This window comes from Colletotrichum aenigma, assembly GCF_013390185.1.
Source record: "Colletotrichum aenigma strain Cg56 chromosome Unknown KSG_Cg56_contig07, whole genome shotgun sequence".
NCBI lineage: Eukaryota > Fungi > Ascomycota > Sordariomycetes > Glomerellales > Glomerellaceae > Colletotrichum > Colletotrichum aenigma.
In genome coordinates, this window is record NW_023500913.1 from 1,049,642 (window position 1) to 1,076,278 (window position 26,637).

The 26,637-nt window shown below is 51.5% G+C and overlaps 7 protein-coding genes across 7 annotated transcripts; 3 read left to right on the top strand and 4 right to left on the bottom strand.

The window, feature by feature from the left end:
* On the top strand, positions 1-1,288 carry CGCA056_v010551 (uncharacterized protein; the record flags this gene model as incomplete). The annotated part of the gene is made up of 5 exons (XM_037325798.1): positions 1-338; positions 683-832; positions 888-999; positions 1,053-1,134; positions 1,197-1,288. The coding sequence occupies 5 exons, from the start codon at positions 1-3 to the stop codon at positions 1,286-1,288; spliced, it is 774 nt and encodes a 257-aa protein (XP_037175512.1).
* Positions 1,289-1,676: 388 nt separating this feature from the next.
* Positions 1,677-4,732, top strand: FUS6-1 (Efflux pump FUS6; the record flags this gene model as incomplete). Its single annotated transcript, XM_037325799.1, has 8 exons — positions 1,677-1,883; positions 2,686-2,816; positions 2,888-3,021; positions 3,079-3,208; positions 3,266-3,472; positions 3,532-3,864; positions 3,930-4,297; positions 4,356-4,732. 8 exons carry the CDS (start codon positions 1,677-1,679, stop codon positions 4,730-4,732), a joined length of 1,887 nt encoding a protein of 628 aa, XP_037174839.1.
* Positions 4,733-6,972: 2,240 nt separating this feature from the next.
* Positions 6,973-8,558, bottom strand: CGCA056_v010553 (putative transporter; the record flags this gene model as incomplete). The annotated part of the gene is made up of 2 exons (XM_037325800.1): positions 6,973-8,312; positions 8,372-8,558. 2 exons carry the CDS (start codon positions 8,556-8,558, stop codon positions 6,973-6,975), a joined length of 1,527 nt encoding a protein of 508 aa, XP_037174840.1.
* Positions 8,559-11,313: 2,755 nt separating this feature from the next.
* On the bottom strand, positions 11,314-12,489 carry CGCA056_v010554 (uncharacterized protein; the record flags this gene model as incomplete). The annotated part of the gene is made up of 1 exon (XM_037325801.1): positions 11,314-12,489. One exon carries the CDS (start codon positions 12,487-12,489, stop codon positions 11,314-11,316), a length of 1,176 nt encoding a protein of 391 aa, XP_037174841.1.
* Positions 12,490-14,616: 2,127 nt separating this feature from the next.
* CGCA056_v010555 (uncharacterized protein) lies at positions 14,617-14,754 on the top strand (the record flags this gene model as incomplete). Its single annotated transcript, XM_037325802.1, has 1 exon — positions 14,617-14,754. The coding sequence occupies one exon, from the start codon at positions 14,617-14,619 to the stop codon at positions 14,752-14,754; it is 138 nt and encodes a 45-aa protein (XP_037174842.1).
* A 315-nt stretch (positions 14,755-15,069) lies between these two features.
* Nmral1-0 (NmrA-like family domain-containing protein 1) lies at positions 15,070-16,071 on the bottom strand (the record flags this gene model as incomplete). The annotated part of the gene is made up of 2 exons (XM_037325803.1): positions 15,070-15,729; positions 15,790-16,071. 2 exons carry the CDS (start codon positions 16,069-16,071, stop codon positions 15,070-15,072), a joined length of 942 nt encoding a protein of 313 aa, XP_037174843.1.
* A 714-nt stretch (positions 16,072-16,785) lies between these two features.
* On the bottom strand, positions 16,786-26,312 carry CGCA056_v010557 (uncharacterized protein; the record flags this gene model as incomplete). The annotated part of the gene is made up of 3 exons (XM_037325804.1): positions 16,786-18,038; positions 18,103-25,947; positions 25,997-26,312. 3 exons carry the CDS (start codon positions 26,310-26,312, stop codon positions 16,786-16,788), a joined length of 9,414 nt encoding a protein of 3,137 aa, XP_037174966.1.
* Between the last annotated feature and the right edge of the window lie 325 nt (positions 26,313-26,637).

A 26,637-nucleotide genomic window follows, 5' to 3' on the forward strand; every position in this document is an offset into this window, starting at 1 on the left:
ATGTCAGTAGACGTAACCTTCGATATCGTCACCGCCAGCATATGCGCGGCTCTCATCCTCGTCCGCTGCGGCTACCGCATCTTCTCGCGCTGCAGGGTTCACGACTCGTGCCATCGGACATGGCACGCCGACGACGCTTACATGGCCTTCGCCATAGTGCCTCTCATCGGCCGCACTACCTGCATCGCAATCTCCTTCGTCCTCAACCCGACACACACCTTTGGTCTACCAACGCCAGAAGACGCCGCCGCGCAGGGCGTCTCCATCGCGCAGCTTGAGGAGAACTATGTCGCCTCCCGGAAGCTGCTGATCCCGCCACGAATATTCTATGCCATGTTGTAAGTTCGCTTACATGCCGCCCCCAGGTCTCACTCGCATGCCGATCCAGCCCTGCGAGGCAACCTAGCGGTGAGACGATCCTCAATATTAAATGCACGTCTGACTCAGCTCTTCGTCTTGCCTTCTAGTTTGTGGTCTCTGAAGTTGTGCCTGCTCAACTTCTATTCCCGTTTCGTCGATGTCTTCCATTGGGGGAAGGTCGCCACTACTGCGCTCTGGTGGTTCATTGTCGTCACTTTCTTTATTGTCTTGATACCCACTCTAGCCGAATGTCGGCCACTGTCTTTGTAAGTCGATGATCTTCTTCCATCCCCAAGGCTCGGGTTGGGCTAATATTTGCTAGGATGTGGCTTCCTGACCCGACCGGTCAATACTCCTGCCACCGAGCGGTCGGCAATCTCGTCACCATGGCCGTTTTTAACATTGTAACCGATATCGCCCTCATCATTTTCCCGTTTCCCATCCTTCGTCACGTCAAGCTTGACGGAAAAGTGTAAGTCACTACCGACAGCCGCCTCGTGAAAGGGTTCGTCACTGACATCCAGCAGAAAAGCGCAACTCATTCTCCTCTTCAGCATTGCTGGTCTCATTGTAGTAATTACCATCATGCGACTGCCCATGATACTGAACCAGGCAGTATCGCAGAGGTCTCGCTCCATGGTGAGTTTCTTCCACGAGGCTTCAAAGACGAACCAGACACTAACCTATCCTAGTGGGCATCCATCGAGATACTCTGCGCTTGCATCGTCGCAAACACCGCGTTCTTCTACGCACTCCTCAAAGACTACCAACGAGGTCACGACTCCCGCGTGACCGGCTCGAGTAGCTACGCACGCCAGCCTGACTTCTACATGCAGGCCATCCCATCGCCCGAAATGAGGCGGGGTTCGGAGCCGTCAGACCGGCTAGAAACGGCGGATTGCTGGAGGCGGGAGAGCAGGTCGAGTAGATCCAGTAGCATACCGATCATACCATGATCGCAAACGAATTGATTTTTGTGGAAGACCAGATAGTAAAGACATGCCGTGATTGCCCCAATCCCATAAGCTTTTCGGCTGTGCCATTCCGAAGCGGCGCGGCGCGGCTCGGACACGCCCCCGTAATCCATCGCGTTCGTTTGGGGGCTGGTTAGGGGTAGTGCTGACGTTGACGTCAGCAGCCACATCTCCCGAGGGGCCGTTGAAAAGATGCGTCGGCCCAGCTGCTCGCCAAGAAAACATGGAGTTATCATCCTGTTCCTGTCAACCACGGACCGAATCCGCTGTCAAAATCTCCGCAGCCCGAAAGCAGTCGCTCAAGCCACAAACCCAACAAATAGGTTCATTCGGACCGACACCATGAGCATCCGAGCGATTGCCAACCTCTCCAACTGGTCCTTCGGAGCCATGTGCATCCTCTCGGCACTTCCCTTCGTTGTCATCCCTTTCCCGAACCAGCGCGCGGCGGATTACTACGCCGGCATGAACAGGTGGATATCCGAGCTCTCCGGAGGCCGGCTCGACTCCACTCAGGCCGGGTACGCCGGCGCCGTGCTGCGGATCGCGGTGGGTACCGCCGTGTTGGTTCCGGCGACGAGGGAAGCGGCTTTGCTGATTAATGGGGCTATTGTAACACGAGGCACGATGTTGGCGGTACGGGATGGGAAGCCTCTTTTGCCGCAATGGGGTATGTTGGGTATCGTTGCTTGGTGCCTTGTGCTGGGCCGGGTGGCGAGGTGAGCGTGTCTACGGATTAAAATTTCGGTGAAGATGGGTAGCCAGTTCCTTTCACATCTCACGTGTTCAAATGCATCCTCAATAATGTTTATGGTTATGTCAATGGCGGGATATGCCTAGCCCTACCGCTCTGTAAGTTTTAGTAGTAGGTAAATGGGGCTTCTTTCGTGGTTTTACCAAATAACAAAGTGTGCAAATGACGCCTGAATTCAATACTTGCCGGAAGAATTCCCAATCTGCGGGGGCCAGCTGCCCGTATGATCTGATCCGGGCACAAGATCCTTTCGCTTGGTATAAGACCACTGTCAGCCGCGCATTATCCCGATTGACGAAGCCTTACGTGTGGAGTGCGGCGGCGACTAATTTCCATCGGGCGTCTTCGGAGCCGGGTTAGATTTCGCCCACCGGAATAGGTTCTTACGCACGCAGATGCACCCATTCGGTGAGTTTGGTGGGAAACCCGCCGCGCCGGCTTACCGGCAATCTGACATACATCCAATGGCAGCCAAAGTTCCTTGCGCGACACGGGAGCCTATTTAGATCTTCAGTCCCGGGTTAATCGATGTCTTGCACTTGCTGTTTGTCGAATCATTCATTGGAATACTGGAGTGTCTGATATCTCATCTCCAAGTTCACGATGGATACCAAAAATGGCGAGTCGCAGCCGTCCGCTGCAGGCAAGAACACTACGACGATCGGGCATAAGCTCCAAGACCCCGCCCGCGCGATCTACGGCTGGAGACTTCACATCTGCATGCTAGGGTAAGTCTGCTTGGCATGAGTCCATCTCGCTCAACTTTACCTCAACATGGGGAATGACATGGGTTCTGCAGCCTGGCACTAGCCCTGTTCCTGTCCGCATTAGAGACTACCATCATCGCCACGGCTCTTACCACGATCGGTACTCACTTCAATGACTACAACAAAGTTGGCTGGGTGGTAACGGCCTTCTTGGTTACCAATAGCGGTAGGTGCCTACCTGATCGAACCTTCTGTCGAACAGACCAGTTGACATTTGGCTTAGGCTTCATTCTTACCTATTCCAAGTTGACCGACATATTTGGCCAAAGAAACATTCTTCTATTCGCCCTGGCATGGTTTGCCCTTTTCTCGGGACTTTGCGCCGCAGCTCAATCCATGACCTTGACGCATTTGTAAGTCTACGCCTCGTTGCCATGCCTTGCTCTCTAATACTCACCAATGTTTCACAGAATCGTCTTTCGCGCTCTTCAGGGAATAGGCGGTTCCGGCATATTCTCCGTCGTTTTCGTCTCCGTAATCGACATCTGCCCTGCTCGATGGTTGGGACCGTATTCAGCAGCAGTGAGCTCGGTATTTGCCATCGCAAGCATCCTCGGCCCGATTCTAGGCGGAGTGATCAGCGACACTGGGGACTGGAAATGGATCTTTCTCCTCAAGTAAGTCATGATACCTAGTACTCAATGACTTTGAGACTCTTACCAACGCATATCCAAAGTGTGCCCGCAGCAGGAATTGCTGGCGCCGTCCTCGTCTGGTCGTTCCCCAAAGATAACATGGACTTTGGTAAGTCCGTCTTCAAACGCATAGACTTCATCGGGTCGCTGCTGTCCATCGGATCGGCTGTCTTGTTGCTGTACGGACTTCAAACTGGAGGCGCAGAGCACCCATGGAGCGACTCCAGAATCGTTGGGACTATCGTGGCAGGCGGTGTTGCCGTCGTGCTTTTCTTCCTCTACGAATGGTTCATTCAGCGCCATTCATCAGCCGTCATCGAGCCGGTTATGCCTTTCCGTCTCTTCAAGATACCGAGGGTGACTTTCCTATTGCTGTACGATTCTTGTTCCGAGTCCCCCCTCACCTGGCACGCGAGAAAAGTTCCTGACAAAGACGCAGCACTTCCTTTTTCCAAGGCGCCGTATTTTATGCGGTCGTGATCGTTCTCCCGCAACTAAACCAGCTTGTTCATCTGAACTCAGCCACGATGGCCGGTATTCGATTACTGCCTCTTCTGCTGGTGTCATCCTTCTGTTCCATGTTTTCGGGGATAGCACTGTCCAGGACGACTCGCTACGGCTGGTACACCATCACCATTAGTACTATTCTCGTCGTCCTGGGTGTGGGCCTCCTTGTCGAGATCCCGTTCAGCGAAAAGGTCCTAGACAGATACTACGGTTACGAAGTTATCATCGGCGTCGGAATGGGGACTGCGGTGCCCATACTCATGGTGATGGGGAGAGTAGAGGTCGAAGACCGAGACAATGGTGAGTCGATTCCTGTCGCACCGTTAACCTGTCCCTCCTAACTCACGCTTCTGCGCAGCCGCCATGATGGGCGCCTACAACACCATCCGTACAATGGGAGGCTGCATCGCAATCTCGGTCTGCTCAGCAATCTTGCATAGCGAGATGCCGAAACGACTGGATTCGCTGCCGGAGGATGTAATGAGGTCACTTCTAGCTTCGCCCACAACGGTGTTGCCCCTGCTAGAGAAACCTGTCGCCTTGATGGTCCGCAAGACTTACAACGATGTGTATCGCCTGCAATTGATCGCGGTGACTGTCTTCGCGGCTGCCATGCTTGCCTTCTCTGTACCGCCCCTATTCCTTTCCGCAAGATCGATGGCTTCGGAAAAGAACGGGGAAGAAAGCAGAGAACGAGACACACAGACTCCCAAAGAGAAGGAGAATGCCGTCTAGAGACCTTTAGATGAGCCACCGAGACGTTGTCCAGCATTTGGAACCATTGGTTTTACCTTTGTACATTAGATAGGAATACCCCCATCATTAGAAATTGGCGTTCACTAGACACGCTTGAGCATTGCAGTCGGCCAACTCACTTCTCTCATTCCACTATTTTAGGCTACTACGACGGTCCCACTTCTTCCTTCTACGTTTATGGTTCGAGAACGACAGCTCCGGGGAAGACAAATTTCCTATTCCGGTAATGCTCCGGAGTAGTGGGACTCAAGCCCGTCTCCAGTACTTAGCGGCGCAACTTCATCCCACCGGAACCATCCAGGTGGAAGAGCCAAGATAAACTGAGGGGATTATTTTGGAACTAGCTAAGCACGACATCTGTGATGTTTTGTGCGAATGATTGATGAGACAAAAGTCCCGAGGAGGGGGCAAGACCGAGGACCAGGATGCCGGATTTGCAGGCATGGCAAGTGAATCATGACCGAAACCACATGCCAGGCGTGATCGATACCGAATGTGACATCTGGACGGAATGTGACAATGCTAGATGACCGGCATACAATGAGTCCATCATGTCCATTCCTTGTCGGGCCCTTGGTGCAAGGCACCTTGAACGTACGGCAACTACTGCGGCCCGAACCTACTTCCAGGCATATGCAACTTGTTTTTCGATCTCAGATGAGGGGTAACGTCAATATTACCGAGGACTCGAATCTGACCCCCACGAGAATGGAGTCAAAGCCTGTCGCTTACTGGGTTTGAAGTCATGTACGAACCAGAAACGTGGCCAATGTAGCCACTGATCTTGTACACAGGCTGCAATGCAGGACGGGATCTACGACCAGGTTCTCAATGGCACATGAACATGTGTTAGGCTGGGATGAGTATGCAACGTCGATCGACAAACGCTCAAAAAGCGACGTCGACATGTGATGCCCTCGACCTGCGTCCACCAGCATTCGTCACGAATAATAGTCACCCTTCGGGGTTGAGAACGTATGTCCAGCTCATTGAAAGTGGTCTTGGAAAGCTTCCTTAGAATTCCAGCATGAAAACAAGTTGGGAAAGCCTTTACCCGTGAGGATATCGCCTCCTGGTCGAGCTCGGAAAAGTTGCCAGCGAGCAGCTCTCGAGCGGACCGAATTCCCGAATGATGGCTGTCATTCTACACGCTGATTGGCTCATTTGAGGGACACATGGGTTCAACATCGCTTTCAGAAGTGCCGGCTCTCAAGCAATATCACACTGCCTATTTCGCATCCAAATCAAAGTTACACCTTCATCCGGGGTCGTAAGGCTGATTCTCATCTGATTTTCACCCCAGCTTATCTGATGAGCCTCAATCAACCTCTGAAGCCTCATTTGCGCCACGGCCGTCGGTCTTAAGACTCTATCACCTAGGCGGTCGGCTCGCCTCGTCGCGTCAGGCCGCTAGCTTTCCCGACGAGCTTCCGAGCAGCATCCCGGAGCTGCACACCGCAGAAGCAAGGTTGTCGCGGCTGTCCAAGGATCTAACCCGAGCCGTTGCACTCCAAGTGGAGAGTCCCAGCGGAAAATTGGAGGAACAGGAGGAGAAGTGGGTTCGCGGTTCATCCCTGGTCAGCTTCGGTCAGAGTCCGCGTCGTCGTGGGCGCTAAAATCCGGGACGAGAAAAGGTGGAGGGCGCTGTTTACTCCAGAACAGCGGCGTCTCCCCCAGAGATTTGGTTGTGGAATTGCGGGATATGAAAACGCGGGGATCTTGTGTGCCGAAGAGCTGGCATTCCGACTCTTTTTCGTGGTTTGGTTCCCGGGAAAATGTCGAACTTGGGATGATGCCTTGGATATCAGCCAACTGGGCACATTTGCATGACTTACATATTTTGTTGCCGTCCACAAGAAATCTCCACAGCGACTTGGGTTTTTTTTACGTCGGGGAAGTTTCTCCAATTCTTGACCCCTCGTAGAGCGTTCTCCAAATGTCAAGAATTGCCGGCAGGGGTGCGAATGGACATGCATCCCGGGCATATGACCACCATGCAGGGTTTTCACCAGGCTGCCCATCCTGAAGACTATTGCACGCAAGAATTTCATCATTACGTATTTCATTCAATGGTTTGTGATGCTTGCCAAGTCCTGCAATAGTCCAGGCTCTTTCGAAATAGCAAACATTGGGTTCTACACGTACAAAGCGCTCTTTATCATGGGTATCAAATAACCATTATTTTAACCCTTCATTCCACGTCTCGTGACAGCATTCGCTTAGACGAGGTACCTGAAGCCCTTGCCCATCTTGCGCGCCGCCTCAATCTCCTCAGTGTTGGTGATCTCAGCGGTCTGGTGCGCAACGTCACCGTGGGCCTCCCACGCGCGCTCGCCGTCCTCAAGCTGCTTGTTGAGGTTGTCGAGGATGCGCTTGAAGATGTAGCAGCCGATGATGGTGACACCGAACATGGCGGTGACGATGCCGTAGCTCTTGCGGAAGCCGTTCTCCTTGAGATCCCAGACGTAGGAGCCGGCGACGTTGCCGAGCTGAGAGAAGGCGTTGATCATGGCGATGGCGACGGCACGCTTGGCCGGGGGACGGGGGAAGGAGGAGGAAATCCAGGAGTAGAAGACGATGAAACCAGCGTAGGAGCTAGCCTGGAGGAAGAGGGCGATGTAGCGAGCGGCAACGTTCAGAGTCGACATCGAAATGATGAAACCGACGAGACCGATGCAGATGGGGCCGACAATGTGCCAGAATCTCTCCTGAGTGCGATCGGCGTGCCAGGCGTTGATGAGAGAGATGATGCAGGAGAAGGCCCAGGGAGGAGAGCTCATGAGCAGAGTCGGGACGTAGCCGAAGCCGAGGGTGCCGGTGAGAGTAGGGAAGAAGGCGTTGAAAGACAGACCGACGACGTACGCAGTGAAGGTCAGCATCATGACGTAGATCTTGACGTCCTTGACAGCCATGTAGAGACCGTCCAGAGGTCCCATGTCGGCGGAATCGGCATCGGCCTCACCAACGTCCTCAGTCATGCGGAGCTGTGCGACGTAGAGCTCCTCCTCGGTGAAGCCCTTGGAGTTGGTGGGGAGATCGGGGAGGATGAAGGCGGCGGAGATGGCGACAGCCATGGTGACGGCGCCCTCGATCCAGAACAGCCAGCGCCATGCAGCGTGTCCGAGAACGCCCTGCATGTTGGACAGGACACCGGCACCGACCAGGGCGGAGAAGGCGTTGGAGATCAGGTTACCGCAGAACAGGATGGCGTTGCGGGTGGTCAGCTCGCGGCGGGTGTACCACTTGGAGAGAATGAGCAGGGCACCGGGCAGGAAGGCGGCTTCGATGAAGCCCAAGCAGAAACGGGTGGCGACCATGCCGCCGAAGTTGTTGGTGACACCAGACAGAGTCGAGATGAGACCCCAGACCAGCATGGCGGCGGAGATGTACAACGAGGGGCGGGAGATCTTGTTGATGATCATGTTCGAGGGGACCTGCATGAGAATGTAGCCGACGTAGAGAATACTCAAGCAGGTGGCGTATTGCGTGTTGTCGAGCTTGAGGTCATCTTGCAGACCGCGAAGACGGGCGGCAGCGATGTTGTTTCTGTCGAGGTAGTCTGTTGTTCTTCATGTAAGTTTCTGTAAAAGAGCCATTGAACAGCTGGTGAGAACCTACTCAGGATGTAGATGAGCACGAAGAGAGAGCAACGCGTGTCGAGCTTGCGCTTCATGCTCTTCTCAACGGCAGCACGACGCGCCGGGTCCATGGTGCGAGGCGCATTCGGGTCATGGGGCTGCTGGTTCTCGACGTTGTCGGCGTGGACGCCCTTGGCGGTTTCCGCCTGGTCAATCTTGTCGTCCATCTTTGCTGGTGTTGTCGGATCTCAGACTTGACTCTTCACACAACGGGTTGTCGTAAGGGAGGGCCGGGCCAGGAGTGAGACTGGTGAGAGTGGTCGGGGAGAAGGGACGTCTGGATTGAGTCGACTTATATCCCGGATGAGGCGTCTCGGAGACGGGAAGCTAAAGCTTATAAAGGGGTGGCAGGCTTCGGTCAAGATCCGCGGGGGAACAAATAGCCACCCCTCAACAACATTTTTAATGTGGGGTGAACACCAGCTGCACCTATCCCGTCCCATCTCGTCGTCCAAGTCTCTGCGCGCGTGGTAAGTAAGAGTTTGACACCTGTCCGGGATCTGTACGAGTGCCCCTGGGCTGGTCAGGCCTATCGACAGCTCCGGCGATGCAGCAATGGGGCTTCTTCGGCCGCATCAGGATGACGTGGGGATAAACCCATCCACGGGGTGAAAGCGCGGGTTGGATGGGGGAGATGTTGGAGTGCGTGAGAGAGACCACAGAGACCGCTCGCCGCTTCGCGTTCGCGTGCGCGGGGAACGTCACCCTGCATCCCGGGGCAAGACGAGCAAAGGCCCAAGGGTGATGAGCAGCTCCATTTGCTCCATTCGCTCCAGTCCCCGAAAGCCGGGTCCTGGTGGTCACATGGAGTCCTGGAGGGCCCCGAAGGTGGGAATCCCAAGTACCTTTGGTGTTCGAAATCCCCAGTTTCCAAGGCGTTTCCCCGAGGGGATCCCGCAATCCCTCTTGGTTGAAAAATGCTCGCACGATTGGGGTATCTCTTTAGACGCAGAATAGGACCGATGTCTTTACCGGAGCGCCCCGCTGCCTTGGCGTTGATTCGCCTCAGGTGCCGTGCGAGATCCGTTATTCCGTATCTAAGCTGCGGCGTTGCTGCACGAGCCTGGCCCGCGTTGGAAAAGAAAGCTGCACATCCAAGCATTTTCAGCGTCCTTTCTCCGCAGGAATGTGGGACTGGGATGGGGAGACAACGTGGGGAAAATCGTCCAATGAAGTTCTCACCGACTAGGCGAGCTTGTCCCGTTACGGACACATGTCCCGGCGTGGGTTCCCTGTTCCGGGAATAAGACCGACGAAAGACGCTCTTTAAGGCGCGGAGTCTTGCGGAGTTTATCGACCGTGACGTGATTTGGTCGTTTCGAAATTTCCTACCCTTCCCGAGCCGACTATCAACTCTCAACATCTACTGTCTCGTTCTCGCAAACACCAGCTCACGTGGCCGCTTACTCGACGGCGATTATGACGTGTTTCGGAGTTTTCGCTGACGGCATTAAACATGGCTTGACCAACGGTCTGTAAAACGGTTAGCAAAAGACGCGCCTCGGCTCTTTGGGGGTCACAACAGGCCGTTGAATCGTTCTACATGAAGTTCATGCACGTCAAACATTGTCGCCCAGATTCTTGGAACGAAGAAAACTGGATGCTGGGCTCTAGCAATTTCCGATTCTTCGACACCGCAACATGCCCATAGCTTGGCAGGCTTGGCTGGACCTAGACTTGTCATGGCCCCGTGGGGTTTTCTCCCGTATTATAAATCCTCATCGAATTAACCTGGACCTCGGACTGGGTTTGCTTGTCAAAATATGTCTGGGCGTTCCTGATGCCCCTCGATATAGTTCCAGTCTGTAGCCTCGCTGGTGGCTCGAAAGCCGACTTGCTCGGGCCAAGATCCTAAAGCCGTACCTGTATCGGATATGATCTTGAAACATATTTGCCTCACTGCTTTCTGCACTTGTTAGTATTCGCTCTTCACATCTCGAACTTCTAGCAAAAAGGACGAGGACGTGATAGAAAGTGTCTTTTGGCCCGGGAAATCATGCAAATGAGTTCTAGAGCAGATTCTCTTGAAAAGAAGTCGCCGTTCGAGCGTAAATATGCACAGAAATAATAAGCGTAAATAAATACTTGCACCAAATCAGTACGATTGCCTCAGAGCAAGGGGCTTGCAGGTCAGTTGCGGAACCAGTAAGGCGTTTTCTCTTTCGTGCGGGGGAAGACATCGGGTAAGCGGATGCTTTAATAGACCGAAACGCGGAGAGAAAACTTCTCATTCTACCTGCGTGGAGAGAGCACCTCCGATTCTGGGGGCGGATTGGTATGCGTTAGCATCTATAGCAAAGCAGTAAGTCTACATGTAGCTTGCGGTTGCTACGGAAAGGCTTGGTGAACCCACCACGGCAGAACGACTGATAGTCAGACCAACCTTAGCCACCACAGTCCCCCTATGCTATCCTATCCCCTACAGCACCTGCTTCCGTCGGCTGCTAAAGATGAGAAGCTGAGCACCTAAAGGGAGGGGTTTTAGAGGAAGATGTCTCAAGGCAGCATACTCCTCAATCCTCGATCATTGATAAGCAGTGCAGAACATGACACAGGTAGAAGCAAATTGCAGATGCTCTCTTTTGGGAGATGATTATACTGACGGCAGCAAAGACTAACGATTATGAGAGCTATCTATCGCGTAGTTGGGGCCAAGTAGACTGTCTATCATGTGGAGCCCTAGGCCTTTATCTTTCGAAATGGGGATCATGGATGTAGGCCAGATTCATTGTACCTTTGTACGACCCAAGCGACGCATGACTGCCTCCTAAGACGGATGTTTTCATGAGATGTTAGGATTCTAGCGTGATCCTAATAATTCTCATCGTCAAGTAAACTGTAGTTTATCGTTGAAGCTGGGTACTACACCTCGCAATCTCACACGTAGCTCCAGCACCAACAACTTCACCAGCCCGAGGCCCCTCAGGCCGCGCTATTCACGACCTCCGCAAGTTTCACTGTCCAAAGCTTATCCATACCCAAGATGACCAGAGTGTCCCCGGCCAACTCAAACTGCACAATTGCCGTAGAGACTGGGTCCCTCGTAAAGTAGTACGCGTTGAACACGCCAATGACTTTGCCCTCTGCAGACCGTACCACAACTCCTTCACCTTCGCCGGTCCAGACCCTTCCTTTGTCGTCGATCCGAATCCCATCGGGAGCTTGCATTCTCGCAACACCGAACATGCGCTTGTTAACAGGCCACATGTTCTCGTCAAAATCGTAACTGTAAATGGCAGGCGCGCCAACCTTGGCAGGCAGGCCCCAGATGCGGCTCCTTTCCTCGCCGCCAAAGTCTGTGACCCAAAGCTTCTTCTGGTCTTTGGAAACCCGCACGCCGTTGGCAATCGGGTAGTCGGTCCTGCTGATGGCCGGGAGCAGCGTCTTAGCCTGGGGGTCGAAGCGCCACAGGCCTTGGGGGACTGTGTCGTTGCTAACGACGCTGTCGGCGGAGGGAAGAATGGTGATATACATGTACGACTTGTTTGTACCAGGCTGCGTGACCCATGCCACATCGTCAACGGCGTCGAACTTGAGGCCAAAGTATGAGTTCAAGATCCACTCAACTTCGCCCGTATCGACATCGACTGCGAAGACACCGCCAGGCCAGCTGCGGGTGTCATCACGAAGGCTGGTGAAGTAAACGCGGCCTTGATGGTAGTAACCGCCGTTAGGGTTCTGAAGGGGCTCCGACGTGGTCAGATTGCGGATAGTGCCGTTAGTCAGATTCAGGATCTCGACACGAGTTGGGCCATCGTTGATCCACGTCGTGTACCAAACCTCGTTGCGCTCGCTCACCCAAACTCCAGCCTCGCCGGCAAAGTTCTCCTCGCGCTGGTCAATGAGCGTCGGCTCCGGGTTTGGTCCAAGGAGGGCAAGGAATTCGTCGTCATAGGAGATGAATGGTGCCTTTTTGGCAGCGGCAAAAATAGTGTTGGTGTCGTCCGAAGTCGAGTTTCCATTTACAAAGGCACCAAAGATGCTTCCTTCAAAAGTGCCGGGGAGGAGATACGTCAGTTCGTAAGGAATGGATACAACGTCTGCACAGAAAACGGGCAAGATGCCGAGTAAAAGAAAATAGAAAGAATGACGAGCCATCTTGGTTGGCTTACAAGATTTAAACACTGAGCATGAAGTGGTCTGGAGAGTCGTGAGTTAGTCGGAAAGGCAGCAAGCAGCGACGTCTTTATACATCCAGTGGTGTTGAGCATCTCCATTAATATCGGCTGGAATCTTTGTTTTGTTCCATGGGTAGCAATGATAAAGTGGTAAGCACCCCCAGTTCCAACGGCCATATCCGAAATATTGACAGCTGAATATGATATCCAAGATATTTTGTGATGGTGAGTGACAACGAATCGAGTCGTGAACTGCTCGAACAGTTCAACCCTGGCTCCGAGCCTCCACCGAATCGCCTGAAGAGGCTAGCGTTCCGGTTTGCATATCCACGATCCAACTTTAATTTGAGAATAATGCTATTTAAAGGAGAATTTATGACGACCATTTCGACGTGAAGTCCGGAACACATGGAAAAGCCCATTTTTAGAAAATTCTCATATCTCGTCTTGTCATTGAAGGCCGGACTGCGCTGCTGACTGGCCGGCAGCTTCCGGTGTTGAAGGCCCACTCCTAGTTCACCACCGGCATGACATTAACGTCGCGTAATCTGGTGGATAGAGCTTCAAAAGGCAGGCAGGAGTGCATTGAGTAGAGTATTGTCCCATTTGCTTCGAGAATTTATCTTGCTATTCTACCATCCAAGGGTGCTGCAGAGCGCTGTGCCCTGCACCACCTGGCGTGATGTGCGCCACCAAGGCTAGGTCTGAGTCCCAGTTGCCCCTGCCTAGGTGATTAAAATGCGAATTGTGTTGTGGATTTTCTATCTTTCGCCTAAGGTCTTGGTTAATCGAATATCAGAAGAAACTGGCGTTGTATTACGCGGGCACTACCGGACTTCAGTGGCTGATCATGTAGGAAGAAGTCAACGTCATATGAGTTCTGGCACGGGTGGCAGTGGCGTGTCAAACGGAAGTGCTAGGGAGCGATGGCCATGAAAATGGATCTACAGAATCACGTTTTGGTCAAACATGCGTTAACTTCCATGATCAAAGAAGGCACCGAAAGCGCAGGCATGTAAGTCGGCCAGTTCTAGACATCAGCCCCAGACAGATATGGCGCCACTGAAAGTTAGGGTCACTACACACAGGTCACGTTGAACTTCATGCTTTGAAATGATTTTCGGCGGTATCCGACCTTGATGCTCACGCAACCAAAGATTCAGACAAATGCAATGTCTGATGTGGATCAAGCCCGGAACCTTCCTCGATAGCATCATCGTTGCACGTCGATTTGGAAGTGATCGGCTGGACCATCAGTCTTGGCCTGTTGCGAGACCTTCATGGGGCGGAAAGTCGCTCGTCCGATGTTGCCCGAATACATCGCCTTCCAGCAGCAGCAGCAGCAGCAGCAGCGATCGCCCCAAATCTCTGACACCCGTGCCTGATGAGGCAGTAGTAATGTGCGTTTGAAAGTGAGCAAATGTAGGCCTGGTATCGATCTGCGTAGTGAAGCAAGAAGGGTCCAAGTCAGTCCGGGGTTTGTCGATCCGGGTGATTGTGGGCGTTACCATTGGACTGCGCCGCACGGGGTCAAGTGAATGTTAATGAGCCCACCACCTACACGAAGCAAAGATTGCGTCCACAGCGTCATCAGAGGTGGCGTATGACGCCTGCAGCCGCTCATTGGGCCTCGCTTAGTTGCCTTAGGAGGCGGTGCTGAGTATGGGAGTCGTCGGTGATGGCGATGTTGGGATCTTCGGTCAGCTGGCTTTCGGAACCAAATGAATGAAGTTTGAAGTTGGAAAATGATTCTCGTGATAGTCTAATTGTGGCTGTAAATGACGTGGGCGCGTTTTACAACCAGTATCATTAGCTTCTGGGCGGATGAAGAAGTTATTTAAACCCTTCTGGATTCCTGTCAACTCAAGTATGCATATTTCCTGATCCCACAACAACACAACAACCAAGACCAAGAAGAACATAAACCCTATCATTTTCAAGAGATACCAGAATTTTCCAAGGATCGTTCATAATGGCCTTCAAGTATGTCAACTATATAATGATCCTCAACACCTCACACTATGCAAGACACTAACGAGAATCTCCCAGCTCAAACCGTCGCTTTTCCTTCTCCATCTCGCCCGCATCCAAGGCCTCGAAGCGCGTGATGGCCGAGCGCAATGATAACCGGCGTTCTTTCGACTCCCAAGCCAGCTCCTCTACCCTTGGGGCGATGCCAGTCGTCGAGGTCGAGAGCTACCTGACCGCTCCGGCTGCCCGGTGGTCTACGGCGAATCGCATCTAAAAGATGGTCTCAGTCGAACACGGTGTGGAGGATGTACGATAGATGGGACTACGACGTGGAAAATTGTCCTTGAACTGCAGAAGTTCGTCCCGATATAGCGAGTCTTTTGCGGATACCCACATCAACACAGATAGTTGATCGTTTCAAGGATCAGATGCACAAATACGTTGCGTCGAAGGAATACAGATAAATCAATTCTACAAATGCAAGCGTTCTAAGTGAAGCAGCCACTGTCCAAACACAGCCAAATCCCATTACTATCCCTATTACAGTTCCGTTTTGTTGCGAATCAAGAATCCAGCGCCTTCAGATGCTCTACTTTTGTGTGAACTTGCTCTCTCTCTCCAACCACTTCTCGAAGTTTAGTATTCCACTGTGCTGTCTCTTCACTAAGGCGATGTTGACGCGAAACCCGTCAGTATAGAACCATCTGTACATGGCTCCGAAGTCCGCGATAATCCAGTGAAGGAACCTCACAAAGAATTGGAATGTTTCAGGGATCTCCGTGCCGATTTTTCTCTTGAATACTGCATTCGCCTCGTCGAGAGTAAGCTCGTCGCCTGCAATGGGAACCTCCTTGCTGGCAAAGTCTTGGGGGCGAAGAAATGATTGTGCCGCAAAGTAACCGACATCCTTGACCGCAACGAGTTGAAGCGGCTTTTCCTTCACCGCAACCCTCCATGAGGTTGCCATGATTTTGGTTTCCATGCCCGGTGTCATGTTGTCCATGAAGGCGACGGGTCTAAGAATAGTCCAGGTCATCTTATTCTTCGCCTTTTCGACGAGGTGGTGCTCGATGTTGTATTTACTCTTGAAGTGCTGGACCTGGGGAAAGACGTTGTCGTAAGATGAATCACCTCCGCGGTCTATTGACGAGTAGACAAAGTGCTTGACATTGTTGGCGAGAGCTTCGTCAATCAGAGCCTTTCCTTGCCTCTCTTCGGACTCTGCTGAGGCACCTTGACCTATGGCCGTCTGTGGGAACACTAGTTAGCATCTGTTCTGCTCGGCATGAAGTCTCCAGACTGTACTCACTTGCACGCTGTACACGCCCCAGATTTCTGCCGTTGAGCCGCCCAATGCTGACTTTGCTGAGGCGAAGATGGCTGGAACGTTGTTGAGATCACCCTTGAAGACTTTAACTCCCTGCGCTTCGAGAGCTTTTGCTGATGCTGCGGCGGGGTTGCGTGTGACAGCAAGGATGGTGTGCGTATCTCCAGCACCAGCATCCAGGAGAGCTGAGATGACAGCGCCACCTTGTTTACCGGTTGCGCCGGTGACAAGTATGGACTTTTGGTTGATAGATTGACTCGACATGTCGAGAACTTAGGAGTCAGAAGTTGTTATACTGATTTGTAGTCGTGATGAGGTAATTTTGGCAGTAGGAAAAGCTGTAGGAACAAAGGTAGATGTTCTGATGGGTTTGCTGTAGAGTTGTGAGTCTGATGTCATTTTAGTCGACTATACCAGCTGAATATATATAGATGGACTTCCATCCTGTTCGGCATTTCGCTTCTCGCGAGCGACTTCCACCATGGATGATGAAGAAATCATTTCAAAGCATTCTGCAGAGCCAAGCACATCAAAAATTACTATGCTTGTGCAGTGGAAATCGACAGCGACCACCAAAACACTTAGCGACTACCCAATTTGGTAAGTTTCGTCGAGCTTCTCAGCGCCCCGAAGGCCGAGAACAGGGGTTGTGGCGTCAACAAGTGGTCAGATACGCTTAGCAATCAACTGCGGTCTCCATACTCTGATTGGATAGTTGGGCCGCGAAAGGATGACCGCGTCAAGGGATGCGATCCCACCACTGAGAAACGCGACAGGAATGCGGCACGATGCGGTACTTTTGAATTCAAACTTTCCGTTAACGTGTACGAATCCTACAATGCAGTGTGCATGCTTACATATATATCGACTACAACGCGATACCGAGTGAGTATCATCAAACGTTGCCATTCAGAAGACACCCCCAACAAACATTCAAAACCGAACTCCACCTTCATATCAAGTCTTGCGTGGTCCACCTCAAGATAACTTCTCAAAGTCTTCAGGACCAAGAGACCTATAATCTAGGACCCGCCCCACGTGTGTTTTGTCAATAGACTCGCAATTGCGCCTGATCTTCATCATCAGAATCCGTATGAATTGAATGAGACCAGTGTCGCACATATTTGCGTCCGCTGCATCATCGTCTGCAGAGCCAGGCGTGAGTCCAAGAAATTCGCAAGCACTGGCATACTCTTCGCAAGACTTAAAGTATAACTGGCCAGAGAAAAGATTCAACTCTGTCGTGCTCGGTTGGGGGAGATACCCGGTCCACTTTCGCCGAGGGACAGTGTAAAGATCTAGCTTGTCAAGCGGACTAAAGCTCATGTTTGGACGCGGAGCATAAAGATGCAGCCGCACGAACCATGACCGTTTGATTTCGGGGAGAAGCTCTTGCGCTTCGTAGGGGCTGACGATGATAACAACATCAATCCCACCCTTCGTAGACTTTTCTCTGGGAATTGTTGTAAGAATCCACTGCACGGATCTTTGAAATAGATCAGATACATAGCGCTGACAGGAGGGCAATTTGGGGATGATCGTCTTCACAAAGTCATTTGTGACCATTATCCTCCGAGGGAAATTTCCAACGGCGAAGTGAGCCGATGCACTCGTATTGCCCAGAGACATGAAAGCTGGAACCCAGGCCTTTGAATCAGATGTAAAGGTACCATCAGAAATGAGAGCTCTGACGTCTGGGTGGATAGAGTGTTGCTGTGGTTGCACGGGGGGCGGCCTTTGGATCTCCCGCTCTTGCTCGACTTCGGGGGAAAGCTCACGCTCCTGTTCCTCCCGAAAGGTGGACGAGTTGGAATTGCGTCCTCCAAAACTGAGAACCCGCTCGGTGATGAGATCGCCTTCCGTGTGATCTGATAGGTGGACGAGCTCTTCGCTGTTGTTCTGGGCGGGTCGATATCGCGACTCCAAACTTTGCGCCTCTTCCTCCAGAAATTTCTCGGCGTGAGCTGCATCCAAGCTGGTCGCGCCGTCGACAGATGCCTCCTCCCATAATCGTTTATGGCGTTGATGACGTCTGCCCTGGTTTGCCCACAGCCAAATGCCACGACTGAGATCTACGAAAGTCTCGGAAATGGCCCACTCAAGTATGTCGCAAACATCAATGTTCGTGGTCTCTCGAGTATGAGATTGTGCTGCGATTTTCTGCTGTATTTCATTGGGGACACAGAAGACTACAGACTGGCCCTTTCCCAGTTTTCGCATTCGCATGCAGGCTATTGTCACAGTATTAGCTAATGGTTCGTATTTTAATTTTATGAAGTCCAGGGGTAGGGTTACCTTGAACCAACCTGTCTTTCGTCAGGTTCGCACCGAGAGTGACTGCCGCTCGATAGTTCTCTGGTAGCTTGAGGTCGGTACCTCTGGTGTGCGCTTCATCTAGAAATACGAGACAGACATCAGGCTGACTTGCAAAAGCCGACGTATGGAATATCTGCACTTGGTGACGTCGATCTATGACGCAAATATTGTCATGCTCGTCGCAGAAAACAACAGCTTGCGTGTGCCCGTCGTCCTTTGTCATCTCAAGCCAACGCTTGGCAACGCCAATGTTGTCAAGTTCCAACACCTGCGCGCCAACGTCGAGAATGACGCGAACTTGAGGGTCTAACTTGGTAACCATCCCTAACAGTGCCTCAGCGTCGGACTGCGTCACATCTTGCCGAGTTGGCATCAACGACACAGAATTCTCGTCTTGAAGGAGATACTCCAAAACCAAAGCATTGGTGTGCTGCTGTGTGGTATCATCAAGCTGAGATACCGTAAGCGGTAGAAATGCTCGGAAGTCGTTGGTGCCACTGAATCCAGTGGTAGGATGCGGCTTCACTTCTCCGATGTCCCAACCTGAGGCCGATAGTTTGTGCGGAAACTCTTTCAGCTCTTTGGGGAACACAATATGTGCGAGGAAGTAGTCTATGACGCTCTTGGCGTATCGCAAACATGGAAAGAGAATTTCGGTGCACAGCTGATAGTCGTCCAAGTTGACACCTGAGAGTTGATGAAAGGCCAGCGGCAATCCGTTGCTATCAGCAACCCATACGTCGTACTCCATGTCAGACTGGTCAGAGCGCACCAGATGATGAAAGCTGAGAAAAATATCGTCATCCTTCAAGCCCTCGTAGTAATAACTCAAAGACGTCAGAGTTATGATGACCTCGGGGTGACTGAACTCCGATCGAGCGGCCGGGCTGTCCATGGCCCGGTAGGGTACTGCCAGCCGCGTTTCGGGATTCCTTGTCTCATCTGGACCATAGTCGACTCGCCATCTTTTCTGAGAAAACACAAAGTTGAGGACTCCCTGAGCAAATAGCCCCCTCAGAAGGAGAAGCGTTTCCTTCGTAGGTGAGTCCCACAGTCCGGATTGTTCAATGGAATCCACTTCTGATTCAGTGAGCTTGAGCTTTGTGATGTAACAGAACACAGCTTCGCGAACGCCGGCTGGCTGTTTCGTCATGGGCAGACCTGTTGAGCCATCTCTGCTCAGTCGCCATGCGACGCCATGGAATAGTCGATTTCGTGCGTCTTCGTTCAGAATACGCAATCTAGGGAAACCACCTTGTGGCCAAGAGTTGATTTCTATGGGGGTGAAGTCATCCTCTCGCGATTCTGGAAGCAGCTTCCTTATGACATCCAGAACATGGTGGACACAGACCCAGCGATCTGGGCTGTGCTCGATTGACTGCTGGATACCCATGGTGTAGACCAATTCAAATTTGACACTGAAGTTTTCGTCACTTTCATCGACAATGATCCGAGAATGCTTATCCAAAAGGTCTTTGGTTTGGAGCAGCAGGCGGCTGATATCCTTCTTTTCCGCGATTGCGGATTCGACGCACATTAGCTGCGGGGATAAAATGTGCGGAGGCTGGAGTAACAGCACATCACCAGACGCCATGCATTCCCGAAGAATGGAATTGATAGTGTTTGCTTCGGCCGTACCGACTCGAACATCTCGGGAAAAAGGCATGTAGAAAATGCGGCGATTACACAAGCCACCAAGCTTAGAGATCAGCATCTGCTGCATCTGCTTGGACTGCGGCTTTGCTACAGTGGCGCAAACGATCCGGGAGCCGTCTGCTTCGGAAGATGCAACCATTGGTAAAATAACGGATGATTTTCCTTCGCCCATGTTGAGCTGCAGAACGGCGTTCCTGCCTGTAGGAGGATGCCTCATCTTGTCCGCAATGTCTTGTTGAACTTCGCGAACCATTATACCGCTGTCAATCTCTAAAAGAAGAGTGTCAGGATAGACCAGAGGATCCCAGTTGGTGTGGCCTAAGTTTCGCAATTCATTTGTCAAGGCGGCGACATCGCCCCAGCTGTTAAGCATCCGCTCCGCCCGCTGTAGGTGTGTGATAGAAACGCCGTAGTCAGCAATGAATTCCTCCCATGCTTTCAGACTGCTTCCCAAGTTATCCTTGTTCAGCCTTTGAAGGATGAAGACAGGGTTGATTCGCGGCATTTGGAAGAAGTTATGCTGTTGGGAGGGGAAGCCCTCCTGACCAGCACCGAGGCTGAAAACAGCTTCGAGAATTCTGCAGTGACGGCGATGCACATCTTCCCGGCACGCTTGGAGATACTCAACGAAGTCCTCCTTCCTCGGCGTTCCATGGATAGCGATCTGGCCGGTCTTCTGGTCTCCCCGCTGCATAGCCTGCAAGCTTGAATGAAGATCTTTCACATACTGTTGCTCGTACGACCCCTGAGCTTTGTCTTTCAAGCGCTGAATCAGCTTCGACAGCCGATACTGCCGCTTCAACGGTCTGCTGCAACTACCCCACTTGAATTGGGGATGCTCTTTGACGGGTGATGGAGGTTGTGCGTTCCGAAAGATGTCACTGGCGGCCACGAACCCCTGCTCTCTGCACAGGTTCCATGTTGGTGTTGCCAAAAGTGGGTTTGGAAGTTCAGGTGGAACTATGACAGATGGCAATCTTGACGCGATCCTATCGAGATACTTTCGGAACTGCAAATTGTCGTACCACCTTTCGAAAAGGCTGTCAAGCTTCAAGGTAAGATTTTCGAGTTGGATGTATGTCTTCCACGTAGAGCGATGTTCGCCGTTGAGGGGCAATTTGGGTGATTTGCATGGCCACTGACGTTCAACGCACGCCCGAAGACTCCTGACAGCTGCAATTCGATTGCTTGCCACGCTGGTCGTCCTTCGAGCGTCAAAATCTGTGTAAGACTCGTATCTTTCCTGACTCCAGTGGGCCTCCGGACATTGTTCGAAGGGCACGAACTCTGCTCCTATGCAAATCTCCACCTCATCAGTGTCGAAGGAGGCGCCAGCTGACAGTACAAATTTCGGACACTCAATCTTTGGGACCACCACTTGAGAAACCTCTGATGTGGTCTGAAATGATGCCAAAGTTTGAATTACATCCATATCCGCGTTGCCGGAGTAGGCCAAAGTCGCCAGCCATATCATTAGCTTGAATTTGCATATAGTAGGTAGTACGGTTTTATGCAAAGCAAGCCAGTGCTCGGTGATAAAATCAGAAGACTTCTTGAGAGTGCCGGCATCGTAGTTAATACCAGTCGTCACTAACGAAGACTTTGTTGTACGAGCATCAACCGATGGCCCTTTGGCTAGGTAATGCCAAAGACGCTCTCCCATCGACGAGTGAAGCGGCTCAACCAGCACTGATTTACCGAAAAACACAGCTTGAGCGACTGAGAAAGACTTCGAGAACTTGTTTGTCGTGGTTCGGTCTCGAGCCTCATACACAACGTCCGTCTCGGGAGTGTGTCTTTCCGCACCGAATCCCGACAAGCGAAACGTTGCTGACCGAGCATTGTCGCGACTAAGTAATTCGGGCGACACTTGTCTGATATAGCTCGCCGTCGGAGGCTCGATGTAAGAACGTGGATGGAAGAACTTGGCCCTTTCTGCAATGTTGAGTATTTCTCGGACGCACTCGAGAAAGAATCCATGCTGTGATAGTGAACTAAGCCCCGGCTGCCAATCCACTGCCTGCATGACCCGCTCATTGGAAGGATAGTACGTCCGTCCAGGAGTCAGGCGTGCAATGATGCACAGCATATCACTGTTCTCCTGCGTCAATATGTCAAAAGACTTGACAGATGCGGAGCTCAGAATTGCCAACGCCACTTCAGTACCAGTCCGCTTCGTCAGCGGGTCTGGAATGCAGAAGGAAGTAAGTGCATGGAGGTAACACAAAAATAGCTTGCTCTGGCAACTCTCATTGCCGATGAGCCTGCCCAGTCGATCATCGACATCGTATGTTTGAACCCTTTGCCAAGTCAACTTTTTGATGTCAACCTCCAGATGATCTTCCGTTGCGCGGTGCGATGCCTCGCCTTCAAGGATCAGCACCTTACGCGAAGGAGACAGTGAAGAACCTCGTTGACGATGTTCTTTCAAGACCAGTTGACTTTTCAGTCCTACCAAAGTACCAATTGACTGACACGGGTCGATGCACATGCCTCGATACTGCTTTGACATAATGGTCGTGGATCCTGGCTGTAGGCTGAAGTCAAGTCCCAAACATGGAAGCTGAATCAGAATCGAAGCGTTGAGATGATTAAGAGTCGAATGAATCCAAAATCGGTCGTCAAGTGGCTCTAGGACCCTCGAAATGAGTCTTGAAAATTTTCCATTGACGTCAATCAGTGAACTGTCTTCGTTGGAAAGTTTCCAGAAGGTATTTTCACCAAGTTGATGTCGTCTCAATCGCCAATTCGACTGCGATCGATGCCAAGGATTGTCCCTATGACAAAACTCAATGGAATGATCCTCGTGGTTGTACCATTGAGAATAGTCATCGACAAAAGATATTGGAAAACTTCCACGCAAATGACGTGAAGGAACCAGATCAAAATGCTCGTCGCCTTTGATAGCATGAACAAGAAGATCGGCCTCAGGAGGTTCAGCTGTGCGATCAAGATGTAAGTGAACATTGTGGTCGCGAAACACAGCCTTCGATGAAAACTCCATGCCTGGGACAGCAGTAGGCACAATTTCGAGAGATAGCCGTCCAAAAAGCCGTTTGTATGTTAAATGGCTCAAGTATTGTTTGGGCAAATGATCTAGGGGAACACCGTCGACAAGAAGCTCGCCAGTCAGAAGGCAAAAGTGCACAACCTGACCTAGTGCCGTGGAAGTAAGGAGCCAGTAACTCAGATTGTTTGAGACGGCTTTCCAGCTGCTGATAGGTTGGTAGGCAGCCCAGGACTCCTTGACGGCGTGATCAATTGCAATGCTACTCTGACCGGTGAATCTCTGAGACAAGTAGCGATGACAACTGTAGCATGCTTTCTGCCACCGGCGGTAGAGGTACTGGACTGGCGTCTGAAGGGAGTACAGGAGAGAGTCGGAGAACTCCTGAATGCCGATGGAGCATTGCAGAAAGATCGATGCATTTTCGTCAGTTGCTAGCATGGTGCGCTGGAATGCTTCATCGACCGCGAAAGTGTCCGAACATATCAAGAACGACTCCATTGCCCTTTGCTGAAATCTGATCTTGTTCTTATCGTCATGTATGTTCCGTGCCTTCTCCCGTAAAAAGTTCGCCCACGTGAAGGCTACCTTTCTCGCCGTGTACAAATAGACAAGGCATTGGTTTTGAACGTCTACTGACTTGGTGACAGTAAGCAAGCGACGTGCCAGAGCTGTGAATGTAGCCAAAGCTGCTGAGCATTGCCAGTTCTTCTCGCAACGGTTTGTGGACTCTGTGAGGCCTTGCAACATCTTGCTTGAGAAGTCATCTTCTTCAACAATGATATGCGCTTCTCTCAGATCAGTAGTTCCACGCGGTCCCGCTTGATAAATGCATTGACAAACGATCAAGCCAACGTCCCATTTTTTGAAGTCAACGGTTGGTGCGAAAAGTTGAAGTAGAATATTCTGCCAAGCGATCCTAAATCCCAGCGGTATCGAAGCGAGCGCCTTGTATTCGTCCAGCGACATGTCGTCTGGGCACTGGCTCTGTGAGGAAATGACGGTGTTTGGAGAGGGACCGTTCGGGTCCCGATCGGGTCGAAAAAGAAAGTCTTGCAAGGGCGAAGCAGTTTTAGAAAGCTTGTACGTGCACTTATGTCTTGTGATGTCGGGAAGCTCCATTGAGCCCGCGTAGGAAGACGCTTTGTGATCGGAGTACGCATAATGCAATCCGTTCCTGAGAAGAATATCGGATTCGGCGATTACGCCCACTGCCTTTTCCTTGCGGTGTGTCACGGCGTTGGGTTTGGTGTTAGAAATCAGGCGGAGTCTTTGGGGCCTAGCCTCGCTACGAAAGAATTGCCTGAGCCCATCGTAACTTTGGAGGTCAAGGGAGTAGCCAGAATTAGACTTTCGTTGATGGGAATACTTGGTTTCGAGTACGTCGAAGAGAAAGAACATACTAGCCTCTCTCCAGTGTCCAAAAGACTGGGGTAGGGCGAGTTCAAAAACCGTTGACTTCTTGGCCAATGCATCTGATGGCAGTGGCCACTCGTGGATAGCAATTGTTATGCTTTCAGCTTGGGTTTTGTATAAACACCTCTTGCATTGATTAGCGACGTGTGCGTAGTAGTGCCGTTTTGAGCGATTGTCGAAACATTGGGTGTCATTGCAGGAATTGACCCGGTACCGTTGCATGAGGTTGTCGTACTGTTTCTTCTTGTTTGCAAATTCTCGGCGCTTCTGTTCTCTCTCTTTCGTTGCGTGCGCCTCAATCTTCCGGCACAGCACTCGATGAGTCTCTGACTGATCGAATGTCCGAGCCCCGAAGCATGTGCCCTCCCCGAAGGCCGCGTAGATATGTGACTGGGAGAACTGAGGCTTGCAACCCCGCAGCCGACTGTCGAGATAGTTCTCTGCCTCGAATAGCCTTTGCATGTCTTTCCTGGAGGGCAGAAGCAGATTCTGAAACATCCCAATTGGGATGTTGGGGTCGTAGTCCAATAGCATAGGATGGGCCTTCGTGGCTGCCTTGTCGCAGGCGATCCAAATCTCGAGATTCGTAAGTATCATAGTCGATGTCAGTTCCGGATTTCCTTGGTACAAGCTGCTGGCCGCGCTGTGGTAGATTTCCATGACATTCCGCAATTGTGAACAAATCATTAAGGCGTCCTGATCAAGTTGGTTCTGCAGCCAGTCGTCAAGATTTACCGCAATCCAGGACTCGAAAACCATGAGATTGACAAATCGATACTCTTTATCAATCAATTGAAATTGCAGGCCACCCAAAGGAGGCAACATATCCGGTGCGTAGTAGTTCAAGGTCCATGTTGGAGAGAACTCGCGTCCAGAAGACGATTTGGTCCGGTTCTTGACTGAGTCAAGGAATGCATCAAGCCGTGGAAGGCTTAGCATTGTGTCATTGGCGACGTCGAAAGTGTCTAGCTGCGACAGGTCGTGAGTGAGATCTCGGGAGCTGCTCTTTTGTGTCGCTGACCACCTCTGCATGAGAAGTTCATTGGTCGTGCACATACGCCGACGAACCACATCCAACGAATTGGTATTGACCGTCGAGCCCATTTTCTTCAGTCGTCTGGCAAGTTTCGCCGTCATCTGATACAGTACATCAGAGTGAAGGCCCGTTTTTGTAGACTTATGAAGAAGCTCGGCCATGAAAAAAGCCATGAAAACTTTGTACAGGTCGAAGTCTGTATGGGCGCCCTCCCTGGAGCCTCGGTGGAAGATGAGCTGTAGAACAACGCGAATTAGAAGCCACATGGGAGATCGACGCCATGGATGAAGGCAATCTTTCCATAACACCTCATCCCTCGTGTTCTTCCAAATTCTGTCTTCTTGGAGAGATTCTCCGGGAACCAATAGGAAACTGTGTAATAATTCTGTAACCATCTTCGGATGCGCTGTGTCTCGAGTCTCATCATGTAGCTGACCAGCCTTCCTGACCTGAGGTAGAGTGCCTGGTGCAGCCTGGGTGCTCATTTTTGCCAAGGTAGCAACAAGAGTCTCGAGAAAGCCGGGCTCGAGGGCTCTAGCTACGCCAACCGTAACGCCTCGTCCTGGAAAGCTTCTTCGAAGTCTCCCGATTGTCCCGGTTACAGCAATATTAGTAGGGGAAAGTTCGAAAGTCTCAAACTGCAACGCATCTCTCGCACGGGTAATGAGCATGCCGGCATTCTGCTGCTTGACGTACAGGGCAATCGACTCTGAATGACAATTAGTTTCAGCTCGCTGCTCGATTTCCGAGACACTCACCTTGCTCTGATAGAGTGGAGAGAATTTTGAGAAGGGATTGCTCATCAATAGCTATGGCGTCGTGGAGCGGCGTGTGAACCTGAAGCATGTGCTGCATGGCGACACTGGCTATCTCGACAGAACGCGCAATCTCAGGTCCAAGATGGCGTTTGAACTCAGACAGAGACTGGCATACGAGCGTGAGCAGAGCAAGCTCGTTGTGAGGAGAGAAGTCGCTCTGCTGAGGAAGACGAGATGGAAGGAAAATGTGATGGAATAGGTAGAGAGCAATCGCATCCGGCGTTGTCTCGCTATCCGCTAAGTTCTCAAAAGCCATTTTGATGCTGGTTTTGGTGATGTTCTGACGGTATGTGAGTGCTAGCAGTGATAATACTATCCAGAAATTGTTTGTATAGATGAAAGGTCTGAGGGGGCTGCGCTACAATCGTATTTGGTTCACAAATTGAGGAGAAATCCATCAGGTGCATTTTGTCTTGGACACCCTGCTGTGTGAGACCATCCAGGCGGTGCATGGAACCTTGCAGTGCCATTAATTTGTCTGCAGGAGGCCTTCCAGACTTTCTCGTTAAAGTTCCAAGTGGAAAAAGGGAAAGGGTTTAAAATGACCTTGTGGATGCATTTCGGACACACAAACTTTCCTA